This window comes from Dendronephthya gigantea, unplaced genomic scaffold (genome assembly GCF_004324835.1).
Source record: "Dendronephthya gigantea isolate DGI-Jeju-01 unplaced genomic scaffold, DenGig_1.0 000133F, whole genome shotgun sequence".
Classification (NCBI taxonomy): domain Eukaryota; kingdom Metazoa; phylum Cnidaria; class Anthozoa; order Malacalcyonacea; family Nephtheidae; genus Dendronephthya; species Dendronephthya gigantea.
Window position 1 is genome coordinate 251,290 of NW_021163143.1, and position 15,583 is coordinate 266,872.

General features: G+C 35.4%; 2 protein-coding genes across 6 annotated transcripts; one reads left to right on the forward strand and one right to left on the reverse strand.

Moving 5' to 3' along the window:
* Nucleotides 1-114: 114 nt before the first annotated feature.
* Nucleotides 115-12,579, forward strand: LOC114536316 (spermatogenesis-associated protein 1-like). 4 transcript variants are annotated; one of them, XM_028557668.1, is made up of 14 exons: nt 115-233; nt 6,704-6,790; nt 7,930-8,036; nt 8,575-8,695; nt 8,894-8,947; nt 9,039-9,144; nt 9,284-9,866; nt 10,031-10,617; nt 10,907-10,949; nt 11,193-11,275; nt 11,692-11,826; nt 11,992-12,041; nt 12,129-12,227; nt 12,377-12,579. In XM_028557668.1, the coding sequence occupies exons 3-14, from the start codon at nt 7,972-7,974 to the stop codon at nt 12,500-12,502; spliced, it is 2,052 nt and encodes a 683-aa protein (XP_028413469.1). In that variant the 5' UTR covers nt 115-233; nt 6,704-6,790; nt 7,930-7,971; the 3' UTR covers nt 12,503-12,579. The 4 variants fall into 4 exon arrangements, with proteins under 4 accessions (XP_028413469.1, XP_028413470.1, XP_028413468.1 ...); XM_028557669.1 differs by lacking the exon at nt 115-233 and adding an exon at nt 6,081-6,123; XM_028557667.1 differs by lacking the exons at nt 115-233; nt 6,704-6,790 and adding an exon at nt 7,709-7,825 and having other exon boundaries at nt 10,031-10,373; nt 10,413-10,617.
* A 20-nt stretch (nt 12,580-12,599) lies between these two features.
* LOC114536320 (transmembrane protein 59-like) lies at nt 12,600-15,572 on the reverse strand. Of its 2 annotated transcripts, none has more exons than XM_028557678.1 (7): nt 15,346-15,572; nt 15,009-15,120; nt 14,459-14,583; nt 14,169-14,327; nt 13,779-13,881; nt 13,252-13,454; nt 12,600-13,058 (listed from the first exon to the last, which is right to left on the reverse strand). In XM_028557678.1, the coding sequence occupies exons 1-7, from the start codon at nt 15,481-15,483 to the stop codon at nt 12,918-12,920; spliced, it is 981 nt and encodes a 326-aa protein (XP_028413479.1). In that variant the 5' UTR covers nt 15,484-15,572; the 3' UTR covers nt 12,600-12,917. The 2 variants fall into 2 exon arrangements, with proteins under 2 accessions (XP_028413479.1, XP_028413478.1); XM_028557677.1 differs by having other exon boundaries at nt 13,252-13,457; nt 15,346-15,538.
* Nucleotides 15,573-15,583: the final 11 nt, after the last annotated feature.

The window sequence follows — 15,583 nt, forward strand, 5'->3', positions numbered from 1 at the left end:
CAATGATAAGATATGACCTTATGGAAATAATCGCTTGCACGAAAGCCTATTTCATGCATAATTTACACCATTGAGGTGTCTCCTTTTATTCCAAGGGGCTGTTTACATCAAAATATATTTTTATTCTTTTTTATGTTGGGTATAACGATCTGACATGCAGCAACACTTACTGCAACGGTGTGGCATGATAGTTCTACATTTTCAAAATGTAAATGAACTGGTACTATGTTGAGGTAAGTTACAAAAGGAATTCGATTACTTTCCAGTGCGTCTCTGACTAAGATATCAGGCCTCGGGGGTTGTTGTCATACATAGAATAGTTGACATAAATATTGAATAGATACAAACGTTGAATAATAAAAGTGCAAATAACAAAAAAAACCCATAAAGGTTAAATAATAAAAAAACATCGTGTTTGACAATCACTTTAAAATGAATCTTTGTTCTTCTTCTTTTCATATCTCAAACGTCAAGATTGCTTTTCTGGTTTTGACCAGTGAATTTGTACCAATATGCATGCTATTAAAAATATGGGAAATAAACGAACGTTAGTTGTGTAGATCTTGCAGATTGGACCGATACATACGGCGCGTATTTCATAGAATATAATCTGAATACACCTTGAAAGTAGAGTGAAGAATAAAATGTGGCTGTTAAACACTGTAAAACGAACCTAAGTTAGAGTTATCGCGAGTTCATTTGCAGAGAATACCCTAGGGCGTCTGTGTTTTTAGAGTAAAGACGGATCTATGGGTAATCCAATTCTTTAGTCGCTTATGGCTGTGTTGTTTCAGCCGACAACAACAATCTAATTCATTAGGAATGAACTCAAGATCAGATCAGAATTGGATTAAGGTTCATTATGATAACAATCCTACAAAACGCGGAACAAACGTTTATATATTTGAGGATAAAGTTTAAATTTACCTCAAAATGATGCATTTCCGTAAATAGGAACTTCCGAATGTGCTTAAGTGCAAGCATGAGATGTAGCCTGGATGTCCAGTGCATGGCATGAAGTGAGGAAGATCAATCTGATTGCTAACCATTTTTGTCACTGCTATTTTGGTTCAAAATAAAACGTTTTCAATTTCAATAGCATCATGTTCAATTAGGTGTGCCTTCGTGCATGACTTTCTTTCATATTCATTTCTGTTGAGCAGCCATCAGCCATGTCATCCATGCATGCGACATCATTTCTTTTTATATCTGAACGAGTTATGTAAAATAGCTGCGTGACGACATTAGATTTTTTATTCATGGCGTTTTTTAAATGATTAGTTTTGCTCCAACTGACGCGTTATATGGTGTTATAGATAAAAATGTATGCACATTCTCACATGTGTAACTCAAGGCTCATGCAGTGCTATAAATTTCAAAAATAGCCAAACATGGCCTAAGTTTGCGGCACGAGTTTACACTTTTATGCTGAGTTTGGTTAGTTCTTTCCAGTTTCCACGTTCTCCTGCACTGATGTTTACTGGCGTTTAGCGTATTGCTTGGATAGCATGGTTTGAGGGTTGATTATTGTATAGAAGAAAAGTTTTTTTATCACAATTCTAGGACTATAAGTTCACTGGATATCACAAGAATGAACGATCCATAAATTTGAACTTAAATTTCACTTTGGCGTCGAAGACGTGCTTGCATGCATGAAGTATGATTTATTTTAACTTGTAATGGACGTGTATAACATGATCAACGGAAGAACATCATATAGCTGTGCGTTGGTGGCAAACATAATGAAAAAAAAGAAGTCCCTTTGCCACAAAAGTGGAGCCAAAACACCTCAAGTAGTACTGATGAAGATTGATTAGCGGTTTTCAACACATATACTGATTTATCGTACCATTCCTAGCTTGTAAGCCAAACACGTACGTCGGGATTATAGCTTGTGGTTTTCCAAACCAAAACAAAATTCCAACACAACCCCCACAAATTAATCCCTAAAACTAACGCGGATACATATTTCACGGGGATATAAAATTATAAATATATATTTGGACAGACGGATGAGGAAAAAACCGCTGATCTGTAAATGACATGGTACATATGGGTAGCGTAATAATTTAGCAGAGGGGAGGGTGTGCATTTCTGCAGATACATTCATACATTACTGGTGAGGACCAAGAGAAAATATATCTATACTGTAAATAATAATTATTCATCAGAAATAACAGACTGAACCGTTACTGATATAAATCCTTGATTGGTAAAGGATATTTTCATAAACCGTACAGGGCTTCTTGCATGGCCAAATTTTTTTGGTGAGAAATGTGAAATATTTGATTTTCAGATCGTGAAATATGATTTGTATTATCGTGAAGCGCATGTGATTGTCAAAAAAAAGCCATCCTGCAAAATTAAATACATGAGAATAACAATATATCACATTCACTGCCTCAGTAATCACTGCCTAAATCAGCCTTAATGCGATCTTTTTTTCCTTCTAAAAATCCCACGCATGTACGAGGCTATGCTTTCACCACATCAGAAATGCTCCGTCGGCAAGCTCTCATTTTTACATGCAGCCGAAGTCAGGGGTCATTTCCTTTAGTTAAAAATAAAACGTCATTTTAGCAGCGATAATTTCTTTCGGCTTTCAATGAAGTAATGATATGGAGTGAATAACCAGCTTCACACTCAGTTAAATTTATATCTCGCATTGACAGAAATCTTACATCTGTTATTGGCAACGTAACACATGAATAAACTGGCAAAGCCTAATTCATGCATGAAAACAATATATTATATGAGTGCACATTGCGTTGTTGATGAAAAAATCATCCCATGCATGCAAGAAAACGTGTTGGGAATCACAGCAACAACTTTTCTAGGGCTGGTATACTTTTTGCATTTGCCGCGAGTCAGGAATGGGTCAGTAGAAAATCGAATCTAATATAGAAAGATATGCTTTGGCGCAAAGAGACACAGAAATCTCGTGATTGCATGGGTGTGGAGAATATTAGCTACCCGATGATCATGCATGGACTTCTATTAGTTTATTATACATACAAGTGGTTTATAAGTAGCGATTTTCCATGGAATTTATCACTGAAATTCCTAACATTAAATTATATCCAAATATGTACATAACTGAAGTTAAAAATATGTATGTGCAATCACAGAATTATGGGGCAGGGTCCCCTTAGATGAGCCTGATTGGTTCTAATGAAGTGATCTTTCCTTGTTCGCAACAGCGTCTCCCCCCATCAATTGTTCCCCTTTTAATGAATCACCCTAATTCAAGTCAAAACAACTGCATCATTGCCAAACCCTAGTGTGCCTTGGTACGAGTTTAGACTTAAAAAAAAATGCAATGCATGAAATGTGTCGCTAATTACAAGAAACATGGCCCATGAAGACTAAACATCCTTTACCAAATGACATAAATTACACCATTACCTTGAAGTGAGCAAAAATGACTATAATATAGTATACTCAGCATTTTAATTTACATTGATATTTGTGTTGTAGATTTGTACTATCACACGATACCTCGTGTTGTTGTTGTACTTCTGTATTTAAAAGAGCTTCCGACGTGCAGTCAAGGTCTCAGCGGCGCATGCATTGAATGATTGAAATTCCTGATTTATTTTTTTACGAGCCGCACAGGCAGTAATTATAATATAATAAGATTGTTTACAATATAGTAGGCTGTAGGTGAAAGGGCATCATCATAGGTCATGCTGCATCTATACTTTGTGCAATTTCTAGTTTATCTTTATGAAACAAATGTGCATGTTATTTTCGACATGCCCAGCTACAATTACAGTTAGAAGATAGATAAAATAGCAAAAGAAAGTAAAAAATATATAACCATGCTGTTAGTTGCGGTCATGTCACATGGAATTCTTTTCTCTAATTCTTTCTTCTTTAGTTTCCTGCCCATGCAAAATGCAATCAGTAATCAACCAGCTTCCTATCAGAAGCTAGTAATTCAGTTTAAGCTCCACTTTTAATAATAAATGTGATAAAAACATTTGGCGACCATGTTGGCCATGCATGCATCACACGTGGCATGGACATGGTAACGCTTTTATGTTAATACTGCATGGTGCATCATGAATGCAACTGAATGGTGATTCTCGTCATATTATTTATAACATCATTAATACAAGCAATATATAAGTATATTTTAGTTTATACCACTTTTTAAGTCAGGGTCGATTTGTCGGATTCAGAGTAAAAACAGCAAAAACTCCAAAAATACCAGTCAGTTGCTGACATGCAAGACTAACAAGAGACATGATATGGCCATTTAAGTAACAAAGACAAACATCTTCAGTTGATAGATTCTAAGCTGTCGTTTACAACCTCTAGATTTACAGAAAATAAAATAGATCGATTCTTACTGGGAACCTCCCAAAAGTAATATTTATTGATTGACTCATATATTTGACTTACTATATTTACAAGATGCGCGCGGTTACCTAAAAGTCACTTCGGCTCTCCGGCAGTTTTGTGGTTTTTAAGTATCCTCTTAACCGGTTGTTGTAAACATGTTGTTTGACTTTGTCCTTGAGTATAAACACTTGATAAAAGGAAATCCTGTTTAAGAACAATACCAAACCTTTTGATTTGACTCAAGATCTTTTCAGCTTTTAGTGCACGCGGCTTACAACCCACTCGTTCAACTATGCCAAATGCTGCATGAAATTAAACTTCAACTGAATGGTGCTTGTGCGTGCTGCAACGAAGAAAATATCCCTTTCGTGCTGCCATTACCATGCACACAGAGAGCACTATCAATCAGAATGCCTATCACAAATTCCTCTTTCTTTAGTGGTTCTTTTTGCGGTAATAAAATCATTTCCTTGAGTGGTTATTTCATTGCACCTCTTTGAAAGAAGTTAATGTCCGAATTATTGAATAAAACTAAGGAGAAATTTAAAACGCAAAGAAGATATCTGTGTAGTGTGTTAGTTACAGGAAAACAGCTGATCGCGAAAGCACTTTATACAGAGATTGGGTCAAATTGAAAGAAAAAATCGTAAACAAACCATGCACCGACTACCAAATCCATAAAATTGGAAAATTGGTGAATACGTATAACGCCTGTAAACTGTGACACAGAATTGCAATCTGCTCAGTTCTAGACACAGAGTACACTAGATTACGACATTTCCTCCCCCAACAAGCATCAGTCTCTATCTGAAAACTTTGATTTTCGTAATGGCCTCAAATTTGTCATATATTAAAAGGATTTTACGATTTTACAGCCAGCTTGACGACACGCTTGCAAAACAAAGAACTTCATGGGGGGAAATACATTAATAGCTTGTGGTTCCAAAATTCCTCGGCCGCAACATTGCCGTTCACGACGCATTCAAATGAGGCATTTTCGCGGGTCAGTGTCGACAACATAAAAGCAGCTGCAACAATAGAGATGTTTTATAAAGTAATTTGAACAATATCGGATTTTCTTAGTATAATTGAAACGTTTGTGAAGTTTTCAAAATATGCTTTAGAAAATTAAGGCGGCGGCGGTACAGTTAAATTACTGTCGACGTCGTGTATTTATTTCAACTGAGAATAAAGTGCGGTGGCTGTGGCGTCAAGCTGACTGCGTCGGTAAATCCTAAACTCTCTTAACGAAGGTACTCCCCCCCCCTCCACACTTTTGCTTCTTCGTTGTTCCACCCCTGCATGGCGGCCTTCTTGTAGCATTTAACCAATATCCTGGATAATGAAATAGAAATACACAACCCAGGCTGATGCAGTGAACTGAAAATCACGTGCCTCCTTAGATTTATCAAACCGGACTTTATGTCTTTCTTTTATCATTATAAAAGAGCGGAATCTTGGACAACTGATCGCATGCTGAATTCAAGTGCCCCAATATTTCGCTTTACTCCTACTCCGATGGAAATAAAATTAATCATATATAGCTATTGTATGCAGTTGTTAGACTTGCCAATTCCGGTAGACGTATCATACAGACTATAATTTTCTATTTGATTCAACAGGATACTGCCTGCCAATCACGCATTACTTCAGATCCATCCAGTGGGCAGTAGCTATCATACTACAAAAATGTTCTTGTCAGAAATAGCTCTGTTTTATGCAGTGCGCCATGTCCCAAAAGATCGTTATCGGAATATATGTACAGCAGTCAACACAGTAGGCTTATCTTTTTGAAATATTACAGCTTCCTCTTATGGCGTCTAAATGAAGTTGCATGGTTGAAATACTAGATTGATACACTATTTGTCTATTATCATAATTCTACGCAAATAACAACATATGACTATGTAGTTATGGTGTGATATAATATATTCATTTTATGTGTGACAATTTAAACAGTGAGCCATTGATTGACATTGCTTTCCAGAATGAAGGTTGGTGGCAAATAAAAAATGAAGGTTGATGGCATGAAGGTTGATGGCAATAAAAAAAATAAAAAATGGCAACATAGTTTGTTGTAAAAAATCCAGGAAATTGCCTGTTCTTATAATTATAAAGACATTATGCACATACCCTAAAGCTAAGGAACGTTTTCTAAATAAAGAGAGGTCGTTCCCACCAACGTAACAGGTGTCCTCTTATCGAAAATGTCTAAGGAGGAAACAGTGGGTTGAACATACCAAAAATGACAGTGTCTAGACATGAAAGATACTTCTTATGAAAGTTACCACTTAAATACAGTAATCTTCTTTCTTTGACAGCGCTGACACAGGCATTTTCCTATAATTTATATTAGTAGATCACTTGATGGCATTCCTCGTGATGGTATTCAAGGTCGGAGGCTCTGACACGCACGCAACATCACCATAATCAAAGACTCTAAGTAAGGACGTATAAGGTCAATATGTAGAATCTAATATCACTGACAGGAAGGCTTTCTTTTACTTCACTTTTCATGTTCGGTATAACCGAAATTCACCAAAATAAGGACTATTCATTGTAATAATAATCAGTCACCAACATAAGGATTATTCATGTACTGTAAGCCTAAACTAATGCCGGACAGTTTGATTTTTGCCTTTAGAAAAAGTCATTGCACGTGTACTTTTTTAATTTTTCTAAGAGCTTACTGTGATTGAGACTTCAGAGCTTTTAAAACGGGTGCTACCCAGTGCTACGTAATCTCAGGGTGTTTATCACAATAAATAGGGTAATGGTATATCTCGTTTGTCACTTTACATTCTAGGGCAAACCTTTCTTAAGGCGATTCTCCATTACCGTCCGCTTTACCCGCGCGGGCGAAGCGTCTTTTGAAAATCGGCTCATGGGACCATGACGGGTCTGAAAAAAAAAACCCCGCTTCGCCCGCGCGGGCGGAGCGGACGTAATGGAGAATCGCCTTGACATTCAATCTAGGGCAAGCCATCCTTAAAATTAAAATTTTTCTATTATATTCTGAAGACCGCCTTGTTTGCCGTTTTGTTTGGCCGCCTTGATTGCTTGTTTGTTTGTTTGTTTGCCATGAGTTATCATAATATCATTAAAAGGTCGAAGGTAGGTCGAAGGGGGGTCGGGGGTAATTACACCCCCAGGGAACAGCGTTGCAAATAGAAAAAGTAGTGAAATGAATATAACATTTCTATAACAGTTATTTATTACAGTTCACTGATATTGTATACACTGTCAATCTGTCATTAAAATATTTTGGGCGAGCTGTGTCGCCACTGACGTTGCTCTTCGTGATTAATTGACTGGATGGAGTATTAAAGTTGCGGACTAGTTACGTTGGTAAACCGTAAACCTTGTAGTTTGACTGTTCTGTTTTATCACAGTGTGGTTATATTTAGTAAAAAGTTACAGATTTTTGAATATGTCGACAAAAAAACCAAAGCAAGAAAAACGACCGTCGTCTGACAATGTATGTAAAACAGTGGAACTGTATCCGTATGTAGCGTGTACCGAACATACTCTGTCGCTGTTTTTAATATATTCTCATGTACAAATATGCGCTTTATAATCTAGTTTGTTGATCTTCATGTATTTGTCGTACCGTATGAACTGTGGATGGAGAGATACCGAACAGCTTATAATAGCAGTACTTTGGAGTCAATTTCTGCGGGGTTTGTGAGGTAAGTGGTGGTGGCATAACGTAAGGGCTTACTTCGCTGACAGTTGACTCAACTTGACTGATTGCGGTGTCTTAACACAATAAATATATACTCGTGCTCATCTTGCAGCAACAAAATTATTTATAATAATGTAATTTTCTTTGCTATAAGTATTCTATCCAAACGTGTATTCACAATATTGTAAATTGTGCAGATTTTACTTATTTTAGAGAGTTTATTAGCTGTGGTTACCATGGTTACATAAACGGTGACTATAGAAAATGGCAAAATAATGGATGGATTATACTAATTATTCCATGTATTGAATTATAGTTGTATATGCTTGAAATATCAGTATTTGATGGTCATTCTTGATTTATAAAGGATAATTAGATTATTATCAAAAAATGCTTGGACTTTAATACCTTGCTTCCATTAATTAACTGCTTTAGTATAGTACCATCATCAAAATCCAACCCTATTTCACCAATCTGCTACTCCTAAACATGCCAATTTAACTAACTGGATAATAGTTTTAAGCTAGTTTTCTTTGTCGTAGAGTCCCTCCACAACAAACTCTAGATGATTTGAGAAATCAAATTGGAGAACAACTGAATGGTGGTGGTATTTTACCTGATGAATACGTCTTTCTGCGTTGTGTTGGTCGATGTTTAGCCATAGTAATAAACTTTGCTGTTTTGTAGTATTTGTGGTATTGTTGAGTGTCCTCTGTTAGTCTGTTTTAATTATTTCCACCAGTAATTTCCCGGCCACCTCTCTAATGGTTTTGCAATGCATGACAATTATATAATTTATATATCATTTATCATTGCCAACTACAGTAAAAAACTTGATTAATGTTATTTAAATAAATTTAGGTTAATAAAATCCAAGAGTTGTCTTTGAAAGTGAAACACTTTCTTCCACCTATTGTATGTATAAACAATTATACTTCTATTGTTATTTGATTGTTATATTAAAAAGCAATTATATTTATTGCAGTATCATTGTTTCTAACTCCAGGTCTCATCTCCAGAAATTTTTGTTCTATATGGAAATCACAGCAGCTTGTCACAAACATTAGCTTCTTCTATTAACACTGGCTCGGATCTTCAAGACTATGGGACTGGTAGGTGTTCAGGCTGTTCTAATTGGGGACCAATCTACGAATGTGTTTCACACTTTGATTTTACAAGGGAGTGATTTGATCATGCAAACTTCATAGAGATGTTTCTATAGTAAAGCAATATACCTTAATTTTTACATAGTGCAAGAGTACCTTACATATACAAAAGAAAAAGATGAAAACTCAAGGTTTTCACCACCAGGAAGATTCAACAATGAGCATTTTGACACAGATGCAATGCAACGCCATGTTCATTTTGAACACAGTACTAGTGACAATGTAGGGAAAGACAATCTACATCAAGATTTGAAAAGAAATCCTCCTGATGATATTGTTATTGATAGAAGAATCAAACAAACACATTCAACAGAATTACCACAAGACACAAAACCTCACATGTCTGATGAACCACAACATAAGCTGAGTTCAATGTCTAACAGTAGGCAAGATAATCAGAATTTATACAGTGAAAATCGGAGGATATCTTTTGAGTTACCAAACGACAATGGTAGCCAAGGAAACCAAGATGAGATTGACCATGTAAATGGTGTAATCACACGAAATAACGGAAGGAATTCCCATGATGATAAACAAATCCCTTCAAGTTTGGATGATAAACAAATGTCATCAAGTTTCGATGATAAACAAATGTCACCAAGTTTTGATGATAAACAAATGTCATCAAGTTTTGATGATAAACAACATCATGCTAAAAATGACAAACGGTGAGAATGCCTCTGTTAAATAAATGTTTAAATAAACAATTACTTAGTAAACAAGCCTTAATAGGACACAATTCTTCAAGTCTGGATTGATCAATTTTCAAGTCAGAATCAATTTGGAAATGACATTTGTAATTTGATTAAACTTTTTGTTGCTTTAATTTCAGAAACAAAATACCAAAAAAGAATCCCCTGCTTCATTCAAAAACAGCTCCATCTTTATTTCAAACGTCGAAGAATAAGAACTTCGATGAAGGGGACACTGAAAAAGGAGCAGATAGTAAAAAAACAGAAAATGCAAGAGAAATAAATAGCGAGAGTGTGAATGATGGAGTCTTCCGAGAGAATTTGAATGGTAGAAAAGAAAACGAATATTTGATATCAAATGAATATCCTGATCCTTTGGGAATAAGTAACAAAATTGAAAATGAAGTCGCAAAAAAGACGAAAGAAAATTTTAATCATCCTGGTTCGGAGGATGAAAGCATCAACCAAACTAGTTATCAGAAGGAAATGACCGCTGAAAAAGATGGTTGCAGTTATCAGAAGGGAATGACCGCTGAAAAAGATGGTTGCGAAGAGACAAGTGTGGTTGTTGATTTAACAAAAGATATCATCAAACATAGTGCAGATAATTCAGTAGCATCCAGTGGATTTGAATCATTAAGCCAGTCAAATAATAACAACAACAGGCCCGACGTAGAGAAGAGCAAAAACGATTTCGGTGTCACAATTGCTGATAAAGAGAATCTAGGTACACATTGCATTCGGTTAAAATCCAGAAAATAATTTTACATACAGTAAAAATCATTACTCATCGTAAGATAATCATGTCAACTATATCATCTGAAGTTGGTTTGCATGGAAGATAACTATGTACCGAGTTTGATTTTGGTGATAGAAATCTGACTTTAGAATTCAAGATCAGGGTCTCTATTTCTTCTAACTTTTTTTCCTCGATTGCCACCTAGTAGTGTATATTCACTAGTTACCAACGAAATGATGCATTTTATATATTTTACCATTAAAATTTATCATTTTAGTACTACAGTTACAAGCTGAACTGAATGCAGTTAGAAGTGAAAGGTATGGAATATATACCTCAGTCTGTTCTATTCATTTTTTCAACTTACATCTACAATCAAACTTGATTTAGAAAACATTAAGTTGTGCCGATGCAATAGATGCATTTGCTGCGAGGAACGCAAAGTCAAGTGTGCAGGACCGTAGAAAGAATAATTCTGACATATAAGACAATTATAACTACGGCCCTGCGCGCGTGTAGAGGGCCAGATTCATCTGACCCAGATCCATATGATTCGTTTCTAGATCAGATAGTGAGAAAAGCAGAGAGCAATTGCTAAAGAAAGTGAAAAATATCCAAAACCACAATAATCAGAAAAGAAATCAAGGTATGTTGCATTATATATATCTGGTTTGATTTTGACTATTGAAATTATATTTGATTATCGCAGGATCAGGTTATAGCCTGCATCAAACACGCATTGGAATAGCTTTGCTTGCATATACATGTATATCTTCACAGCACTTGGACGTATTTTCAAGTTTTAAAAAAATATTGAACGGTATCGTTACTCTAGCCAAAAGGCGAAATTCAAGCAACAAAAAATATTTTGGGCCCGAAGAAACAGGGATATAAAATTTGCTATGAATTTGGTTATGAATTTAGTTATGACGGAGTTTCCGTGATTCCGATCGAGCCTGAAGGATCAGAAAGAAACGTCACAGCCTAGACGTTTTATATGTACAGGTCTACTGTCACTACAAAGATAATGACTACTCTGTATGCAACTTTGCTTCTATATAGCAAAAACAGTGTGGAAGAAAAAATATTTCGAAGAGAAAAAGAAGACAGTGTCTCTTGAGGAACGTTGTAATCAGTTGAGATACGAGGTGGAAGTTATTCACAAGAAGATTTTCTCTGCTGGTGATTCGGCTAAAGGTTGGTATGCATTCATGGGTGTCTTGTGTTGATGAAAAGAAAATTCATCGAGGATGATTCAATCATGAGGGTGTAACGAAACAAAATAAAGATTAGGATGTTAGCAAATAAGATGAAATCATTAATCGTGCTTTATTTATATCAGTTTATTGTTTTCACTTACAGACCGTGGCTCTGCGTCATCATATTTAAATAAAGATGGCAATCCTCAAAAGGTAAACTTGAAATAATTGACTAATCAGAATTGTACCGCGTGGTATTTTCTGTAGACTGTACGTCTGACATGTTTTTCTAATTAATAGTTAAACGCAAGAATTACGTTGACACGAAAAGAAAACGAAGTTGAGGAACTCAGACGTAGAGTGGAGGAGGCAAAAATAAAACTGGGATCAGAAATGAAGGTCTCTACTACAGCGTCCTGATTTAGTCTAACCATTTGCTTTCAAGATAATTACGCCAATACAATACAGTTGCAGGGATTTTATCACCGGCTGCGAGGTCGGACACATTCACAAAATTCTAAAATACGGATTTCTCTAATTTTCTGTAGCTTCGTGACAACGCTCAGAAAGAGTTGAAACAGATCCGTGACGAAGTCATCGATAAAAAGATTAACGCAACTCTTGTGAAAAAAAGTTTATCTTTGCTAGAGACCCGTAGTCCTAATGACACTTGAAACTAACAAAAGAGATTAATTAGTGCGCATATTGCAGTTTATTTATCCCTATTTTTATATACAGTGTACAACATTATTACCATACACCATCCCCATACATATATATATATTGAAAGAGCCATTTGCATGAAGCTGAGAATAAAATTTTTTTAAATGTAGATAGTCTGATAGTGTTTCAGACTCCGAATACTAACTCAAAGAAGATAAAGAGAAACTATACATGATGCTATTTCTGCATACATACACACAATGATGTCAGTATACTTCATTCTTCAACCAATGAAAATGTTACGCTAACGCTAACAAACTAACAGTATACAATATAACACTGAATAGTCAATACGTAAATATTGACAGAACCTGCGTGCTAAGAACTAGTAAACAACAGAACTAAAATGAATGCAAAAAATAATATTTAAATTGAAATAACAGCTGCAGATTTGTCTTTGCGAGGCAATGGATCTGCTTGTCTCTCATTCTCATCCAAACTAAGCAAGGGAACGTCCTGACCATCTTTTTTCTCCGATGCTGACAAAAATTCCTTGATAAGGAATGCCTGAGAAACAAAGATAATGGAATTTTTTAGTGCTTGTAATAGTATTTGAAAAATAGCAATCAACAAGTTTTGAAATATAGTAATCAACAAATTTTGAAATATAGTAATCAACAATTAGTGAGCGGGCATGGTCGCATCCTCTGTCACTAGCTACAACCTATAATAGTTCCAGCTCTACACAACTACACTGTACCTTCTTTTCAGGGTGAGATTTCTTTGCAGATGGACTGGTGACTGTTGCAGCACAACATAACCAAAGTAGGAAGAATGAAGAGAGAAATAGAATACTGCTCAAGATCCACAATGGAACACCGGATTTATGAGACACACAATGAAGCCAATGGTGACCACGACGGACAATTATCCACGATTCATGTTGTTCACTATAACCATCTGCTGCTGGCGATACAAAAAAAAGAGTTCAAATCTTCATGTATTAGCATGATAAGTGATAATCAATCCAGAATGACATGAACATTTGGTAAATGCGCTGAATGTGCAACAATATGGTTTGTGCCTGGAATTGCATTGTCAGGAGAAAATCAAACACAGACTTCATGAATTGTAATGTAAAACATTCACTTGAGCAAAGTACAAGGTATGTTCATTCCATGGTAGTTATATGATGTTATAAATATTGGAACAGAATATTGGAAAGATGCAATCTTAGTGCTTATGTTTAATTTTATTTAGTAAAAAACATTGTCACTATAAACATACTTTGATCTTTCTTTTGTTCTTTTGTTTCATCTTGTTCATCATTTAATTGTGCTGGATACTGGTCATTGTAATTGGATGATGAAACATACAACTGTGGTGGGCTCTACAAAAATACTATTCATAAGTTGATTGCACCAACTTATCATCTTTTTATATTAAAAAAGATAATCTCTTAAGGCAGTCATATTGCTTCCATGAAGATGTCCCTTGTCTATTACAACTATTGGATCAGATGATGGAAGTTTGGTTGTGAATGCTTATTAATGTTTATTAGTTAGTAGAATTGAGGATATTTTGTGCAAAGGAAAACCTAACTTCATGCTCTTATACTTAATGAATGGAAGGAACTAGTTTTACCATTGTCAGTTTTTATAAATACAATAACATCACCTGGATATTGACAACAACCATTCCTCCATTATCAGAGCGGAAATAAAAAGAGGTTGAAGATTGTATGTAATACGTGAGTCTGTTGATCATACCACGACCATAAGTATGCAAGAAAAGAACTGGATGAAGTATCATAGCTCCAATGGTGCTATGCTGTCCCTAAATATCACAAAATATTGCACGAAGTCACATTCCATGTAGAAAACATCAATTCAATTTCCTCAAAAATTGAAATTATTCAAGAACCGAGTTACATTTATCATTTTCAATCATATGTTTACTACACTTACATTTTCAGGAGGGGTAGACTTTCTTGCAACAGTTGGGGTTTTTGTTTCAAGGTTAATATTTTTCCCTTTGGCACAGCCTAACTTGCAAGCATAATAGCTCCCCACAGCAAACTTATCTTTACATTCTAACATAAAAGAATAATTTAGGGCAAGTTAGAGGTTAGAAACCTAGCCACTGAGTAATAACTAATCATCATTGGTCCCAGTTTTCTATACCTTCAATTCTTTCACGGTAAAGACTAGTGTTAGGTTTTGGTTAGGATAAGATAACTGATTAAGAATTGAGGATTATGGTTAGAATTGGGATTAGACGATTAGTGTGCTGAAAAACTGCCAGTCATTTTAGCAGTGTTTATGGTGAAATTTATGGCAATATAATCAGCTGCTTAACAGGAAAAACTAGATGACCTACGCCTTCGTAATCACATCCTGTAAATGATCTATCATAGAATGAATAAATGAATAATACTGTGCAATTTTTGTTATAAAGTCTATGCACTACCAAGCAGGTCCAAGCTGAATTTATAATAAATACGTGAAGCCACTTTACCTTGAGAACAATTGTGAACAAAGCGAACTCCAAAACTACGAGCAAAGCTAGACAAAGATTTTTGTTTCGCTGCACTGTAACAGCCATGTTGACACGCTTGAAAATGTTTTACCTTTTTTGAAACGAAAAAGAACAAATATCCATTACATGTCTTATATTTAAACTACCTATCTGTTCCATAAATGCGACAAAGATAAATAAATGCGAACGACAAGCACAGTCGTTTATTATAAAATTACATGTGCATTGTGCAGTATTCATGTATGCAAAGATATTCACTTCTATCATTCGTATATTTTATAACATTGTTTGTTGTGTAAAACTATAGTTAGCTTACCGTAGGATAGGTATGTAGTGGATAGGTTTTTTCACAATATTCTCGACATTTTAGAGTTTCGGTTAAGAGACTCAGTCCGTGCGAAGGTGAAGGGAAAAACGCAAGGAGAAAAAACACAAAACAAATTTGCTTCGCCATAACTTTCTTTGTTTACAAATGATTGTGTATCAATATTAGTGGTGCTTCCACCTTGTGGAATTGTTCTGTTCAGTTTCCTTTTCACTTGATAATTCATAAA

Excerpts from the sequence above, each read along its gene's own strand:
- LOC114536316 (XM_028557666.1), top strand. The coding sequence starts at position 7,778 with ATGTCGACAAAAAAACCAAAGCAAGAAAAACGACCGTCGTCTGACAAT. Across the intron at positions 8,696-8,893 it reads TTGGTCGATGTTTAGCCATA|GTTAATAAAATCCAAGAGTT; the intron begins GTAATAAACTTT and ends AAATAAATTTAG. Across the intron at positions 10,950-11,192 it reads AATGCAGTTAGAAGTGAAAG|ATCAGATAGTGAGAAAAGCA; the intron begins GTATGGAATATA and ends ATTCGTTTCTAG.
- LOC114536320 (XM_028557677.1), bottom strand. The coding sequence starts at position 15,483 with ATGGCGAAGCAAATTTGTTTTGTGTTTTTTCTCCTTGCGTTTTTCCCT. Across the intron at positions 13,458-13,778 it reads AGAACAAAAGAAAGATCAAA|CAGCAGATGGTTATAGTGAA; the intron begins GTATGTTTATAG and ends TTGTATCGCCAG. Across the intron at positions 13,059-13,251 it reads AATCTCACCCTGAAAAGAAG|GCATTCCTTATCAAGGAATT; the intron begins GTACAGTGTAGT and ends TTTGTTTCTCAG.